Source organism: Coffea eugenioides, chromosome 7 (genome assembly GCF_003713205.1).
Source record: "Coffea eugenioides isolate CCC68of chromosome 7, Ceug_1.0, whole genome shotgun sequence".
NCBI lineage: Eukaryota > Viridiplantae > Streptophyta > Magnoliopsida > Gentianales > Rubiaceae > Coffea > Coffea eugenioides.
The window spans coordinates 21660119-21666321 of NC_040041.1; the positions used below are offsets into that span (position 1 = coordinate 21660119).

Sequence of the window (6203 nt, forward strand, 5' to 3'; positions counted from 1 at the left end):
CGAGTGATCTATCAATTCTACCCTCAAAATTTGTAACCGGATTGTTAAATAGTTTGATTCACAACTGAGAGTTTATTTCTAAAATATAAAAGTTTGGGTTTTTAAATATGAAGGACCAATTTGCTTCGTTTTAAATGTGAGGGACAAAAAGAATATTTTTACAAAATGTGATGGATGAAACATGTTATTTTCTCTATTTATTTTATAGATATTATATATTTGTTATTGATAAACCAATATTAAAATATATTTTGAACTCTCGAATCAAACTAGAAACTACTTAATATTAAATCGAATCCAGTTTGAACTTAAACTTTAAACTCGAATTGGAATTCAAGTTCAAAACTCCAAATTGCGCTGGACAGTTTCAAAATTGAATGATTATTCGGTTCGTTTGTGGCCATACTCCTAGACAAAACAGCCGTTAAAATTTGGTATGGGCCCAGCCGGAAACCCTTTTGATTGGGTCATAATAATCCGAACTTGACGACGTTGTATTCAGAAAGCTTCCCACTGTGCCTGATCAGTAAACAGGTCATTTCAGACTTGGAGAGTTGGAGTGGCGATGAAGAGAAGAGCGGCTTCATTAGGTACTGCTGCTGCTGCTAATTGTACTACTCTCGCTTCATTTCTCTCTGCATTTCCAAGCCCTAAACCCCAATTAGCTTTCTGTTCAGCTATAGCAACTAGTAGTGATAAAATTAGAAATCATCAGCACCAAATTGGAACGTCTTCTGGTAATGTTTTGCAATTTCTTTCTGGGTTGAAGGGTAGGATTGATAGTATTGACAATCTTGATGATGCTCTTAGCTTATACCAGCAGATGGTCCGGATGAGGCCTCTTCCCTATGTTTTTTATTTCAATCGACTGGTGGACCGCATTGTTAAGATGAAGAAGCATTATTCATCTGCTGTCTCAGTTTTCAGAGATATGTACGTCAGGGGCATTCCTCTTAGTGACTACACCCTCAATGTTGTGATTAATTGTTACAGCCTCATGGGTCGAGTGGATTTGGGGTTTTCTGTATTGGGTGTCTTCTTCAAGCGTGGTATTCTGCCCGACATAGTCACCTTTAGTACTCTACTTAAAGGACTATTTCGGGAACATAAGGTTCTCCAAGCACAAGAATTGTTTAAGAGGATAATTTTCGAAAAGCTTTGCGAGCCCAATGAAGTTATGTTTCTGATTGTGATAGATGGGCTCTGTAAGGTGGGCAACACTCAAAAGGCTGTTGAATTCCTAAGAGTCATGGAAAAAAGAAGAAGATGTAAGCTCAATGTTAATGTGTACAATACTATCATTGACAGCTTTTGCAAAGATAAAATGGTCGGTGAAGCTTTTGCCCTTTTGCAGGAGATGATTGAAAAGGGCATTCCCCCAGATGTTGTCACTTATAATTGTTTGATTGGTGGTCAATGCAATTTAAATAGATGGAAAGACGTTACAAAGCTCTTTTCTGAGATGAAGGATTACAAAATTACTCCAAATGTTGTTACTTTCAATATAGTGGTGGATGCACTGTGTAAGGAAGGACATATCGAAATTGCTGAAGAGGTAGTCGGCATCATGATTAGGCAAGGTCACAATCCCAATCTGGTCACATACAGTTCCTTAATGGATGGATACTGTTTAAAGCGCCGAATAGATGAAGCAAGGAGGGTCTTTGAAGCCATGGTTATTAGCGGCCTTACTCCTGACCTCCATAGCTATGGTATTCTGATAAATGGCTATTGCAAGCACAAGAAAGTGGAAGCAGCCATGAATATCTTTCGTGAGATTCAGCATAAAGGTTTAACACCTAATATTGTTGTTTATAACATTGTCTTGCAGGGGTTATATAGCGTAGGAAGCTATCTTAGTGCAAGAGAAGTTTTCGATGAGATGCAAACTGCTGGCATAAAGCCTAATTTTTACACTTTCTGTTTGATGTTGGATGGATTATGCAAGACTGGACATGTCGACGAAGCATTGCAGTTATTCCATTCAATGGAAGCTGATGGAATCGATCATCATATAGGCATGTACAGTATCATCCTTGATGGTTTGTGCAAAAGTGGGAGGCTAGATAGTGCTCTTGATCTTTTTGACAATCTCTATGATAAAGGATTGGATCCTAATGTCCCAACATACACCACAATGATTGCTGGCCTGCTTTCACAAGGCCTGCTCACCGAAGCTAAAGAGCTTTTTGGAAAAATGGAAGAAAATGGTTGCCTGGCAGATAGCGTTACATACAATGTTATTCTGCAACAACTCCTTAAAGGAGGCCATTATGATGATGCAATAGTCTACCATGAAGAAATGGTTCGTAGAGGTTTCTTGCTAGATGCATCTACTTTTTCCATTTTACTTGATTCATCTACTGAAAACCAGAAAAATCCTTCTCTACTTATGTTGATGCTGAAGATTGGTCCTGATAGCAAGAAGTTTATGGATGGGGGGTAAAGAGGACCTTCACATTGGTTGCAACTTTTGGTCCTACTGGTTTTTGGCCCCTAAACTTTAACTAACATTATATAGGTTTGCTTTTGATTCTGTTTTAACTTATCATCTTTATGGAATATAAGAAGTGTTCTTCAGCGTAGCATATCACTTAAAAGGTAACTTGTACGGCTCCTTTTCTTTGTGTTTCATGGGTTTTAGTACTTTTTGCTTGCATGTAACTTTAGTTTGGATAACTAATAGCTGAATTCATTGGAATTAAGAATGAAACTTCATCTGAAAATATAATTTTTTTATCTGGATTTATAGAAAGGTTTAGTTACAAGCTGCATTTTTAATAATTTGGAGGAAGTTTTTTCTTGTAAGCAGAATAAATTTGTTACCTTTTTTCAATTCCTAAATGTAGCCAAAGGTGCAGCCAGTTTAAACGTGTAAAAAATTTTTGCACCAGTATCTTGGTTTGGGTTAAAATTTTGAGGTCCCATGGATGGTCATGGCTGTTGACTTCTGTCACTGCATTTGATTGGAGGCCAACTTTTCAAGTATAATCCAGAAAATGTATTCTGATCACTTTCCGTTTAACTATAAACTAAACTACACAAGGATCCTTAGTAGCGAACCTTTAAATCCTTTAATTTGTAGGCATTGGTAATCGTTCAACAGTTTTATCAGTATAAGAACTCATTGAGCTTTTATTATTTAAAATTAATGTCAATGCTGTACTAAATTGTATATATACTGGATAGGAATGTGGCAAATATATCTTTTTCTTAAAATAAGTTGCACTAATCTGTCCAAGAAACTCTCCATTCTTTTCATATTGTTCTCCTGATAAATACATTTACTTGTTTATTTAGTTGTTCATCTAAAATAAACTTCCTGATAATGAATTCATTACTTTTAGTATTGGATTGTTGCTAAATTGCAATAATAACTAAAGAATTGGCGTTTGTTGCACAAGTATACCAATTCGTTGAACTTCTGTTAGGTTCCCATCTGCAATCGTCAAAATAATAAAGAAAAAGAAAAAAGTTTTAGTGGCTCATCAAAATGTTAACAATACACTCTGTTCTAGTCTAGCAAGTTTCATATCTGTCATTTCTTTTTCTTATTCTTGTTCTTTCCTGGAGAGGCGGAGGGAGGTGAAAGTTTGTATGGGGTGTGAAGATTTCTTGTCAGATAAGACTGCATTGAAACAATCAATTAGGTATTAAAAAGCATAGAAAAACTTTTGATGGATTTTATGTGAAAGAATTCAGCTGAAGTGATTAAGACTAATTTCCTAAATCAATTTTGGGAACAATTTCTGTGGCTTTACTGACTATGTCCTCATTAAGTATGTCATGCTTAAAATTGATGGAGTATCTCTTATAGCTGTGGAAAAAGTGTACTGTTTAGTGGCCTATAAAAAACATCGAGAAGCGATCTTTTGTTGATCTGCTGTATAGCTGATCTGTGCAGATTTTTTATTTGTGTGGTTTTGTTAGTGCATGCACTAATGAGTGATGGGGTCATCCGTTGCAAATACAATGACAGTTGCATGTTTTTTGGTTAAAAACAATAAGTCTTCTTGCTCATGTTAAAATTTTATTTTGGCATCCTAAGATGAAGATTTCAACGAGACCTTGTACAGATGTCTCCAGATTGAACTTAAGATATGCTTTATCAAGGTAGAATAAGTTCCACGTTCCGTTTTAAGTTTAGCTCAGAAAGTATTATTCTTCCATACTGTGCACATTTAAAATAAAAAATAATTGGGCAAAAAACCGCAGTGGTTCTCTAATTTTTAACTTTGCACAGTTTTAGTCCTCCAACTAATAATTGGGCAAATGTAGTCTTCCAATTAAAAAAATTGTATATTTCTAGTCCATCCGTCCAATGTGGCTATTAAGATGGATGGGAGAGACATCACGGACTACTCTCATAACATTTGTTGGGGGCAATCTCGTTAGCACAGCAGAGGGACTTACCTTAAAAATCTCCTTCTTCTTCATTTTCACTCCAATTGACATCTGAAGCTTGTAGGACTGGTAGCAGTAGATTCTTGGTCTCAATTGAGCCGAAAATGAGGAGATTGAACACTCCAACTCTCCCTGTGTGCCCCTGCGGTAAATCGACAAAGATGGTGACTTCGTGGACATCTCAAAATCCTGGCAGGAGGTATGCAGTATGCGCAGTGGGGGTTGTGAGTTTTGGGATTGGATCGACGAGGAAATGTGTCGGTCAATTGAGGTGATACCCGGTCTTCTAAGAAGGGTGAATGCAACTGAACAACAAAGGGATGAATTGCAAACTGTACTGACCAAATTGGAGTCAAAAGCTACAAAGTTGAAGGTGAAAGTGAAGGACATGGAACACGAATTGGCGAGGCAAAAACATATTAGGAAGTGGCTTGTAAGACTATTGGTACTCTCTTGGGTTTTAATCTTATTAATGGTGGTTTGGCCTCGAGATGAAAGATGGACTTCTGGAAGAAGCTCTATGAAAATTGTGTTGATGTGAAAATTGTATCTATCAAGATGCTAATGGAGTAATCTGATTTTAAGATAATGTAAAAATTGTATTAGCCTTTTGTAGTGTTAGCTAGGCTAACAAATCTGTAGTTGAATTGTACTCTATGCTTTTGGAAGAATGGAAATAATAGAATGAAGTTTGATCTGAACTGGTATAGCTGTGAAATTGTTATGGCAGGTTGGCAGTCACACATGAAGACGACAGTAGAATGGGAACAATTGAATGAATGCTAAAAATAATAGAAAAATCAGAATAAAACAAAATGCCCTGTTATATTCATTCAGTGGATAAAAGCTAACATAGCAGTCCAAAGGGATACAATAGTCAAACTTGACCATTAACAATTAGTAGACAAAAAACTAATCCAGCTACACAAAAAGCTAAGCAGTTGGACAAAAAATCATTACTTGGTCAAAAGTTGTCTATTACAAAAGACATTTTCCAGTCAAAAGAGATCCAACAATAAAGTACTGCTAGGTATAGCAAAAACAGACTACTTCAGTGGGTGTTGTTGGATTAAGCTGCATTCTATCCTCTTGTACCTCCAGTTCCCCTTCCTCTACTAGCTCTTCCTCTGCCCCTGCCACTTCATTTTTCCTTCCAATTCCCAATAGTGAAGGGAGGTTGCTTGCCCAAATATGCGTAATTCAGATTGATAAATTCTTTATTAGCATTTGTTAAAGGCTGTTTTGTTGAATTTTTCTGCTTCTGCCTCTTAGGAGGTAGTTGCTGTGTTAAGGGAGCGCTATAAGAGGCCTGCTGTTCTTGAAGATTAGCGCCATGCTAGAATGATGATTGGTGGTCTTGCTGATCCACTTGCTGTTGCTGTGTCTCATTCTAATGCTTATGTTGGTGTACAGATTCAAATCCCGAACGTTGATGATCATATGTCTCGTGAACTTGAGGAGATTGGCGCTGCACTTTTTTTTTTTTGTTCCTTTGCTGGTCCTTTCTAACTTGTCAATGACAGCAAATAGTAAAAAGTAAGATTTTAAACTGCCTTTTCATGTATACCACAATTTCTTAATACTTAAAGTTTGCCTTTTAAATGGTCTCGCAGAGGATTTTGGACTTTTAGGAGGCAATGCACCCTGTGGAGTATATACATCAATATCAGAACCCTCTTCTATTTGATTAGATTGAATAGACCCTTCTTTGCAGTATGTAGTTGCATTGTGACCTGCCTTCCCACACTTTCTACAATGTACAACAATTCCCCTTCTCAGTTTTCTACCATGATTTTTTC

At 36.7% G+C, this 6203-nt stretch overlaps 1 protein-coding gene across 1 annotated transcript; it reads left to right on the forward strand.

Moving 5' to 3' along the window:
- Nucleotides 1–492: 492 nt before the first annotated feature.
- LOC113778259 (putative pentatricopeptide repeat-containing protein At1g12700, mitochondrial) lies at nucleotides 493–2588 on the forward strand. The gene has a single exon (XM_027323594.1). It carries the CDS (start codon nucleotides 566–568, stop codon nucleotides 2444–2446), a length of 1881 nt encoding a protein of 626 aa, XP_027179395.1. The 5' UTR covers nucleotides 493–565; the 3' UTR covers nucleotides 2447–2588.
- The last annotated feature ends 3615 nt before the right edge of the window (nucleotides 2589–6203 follow it).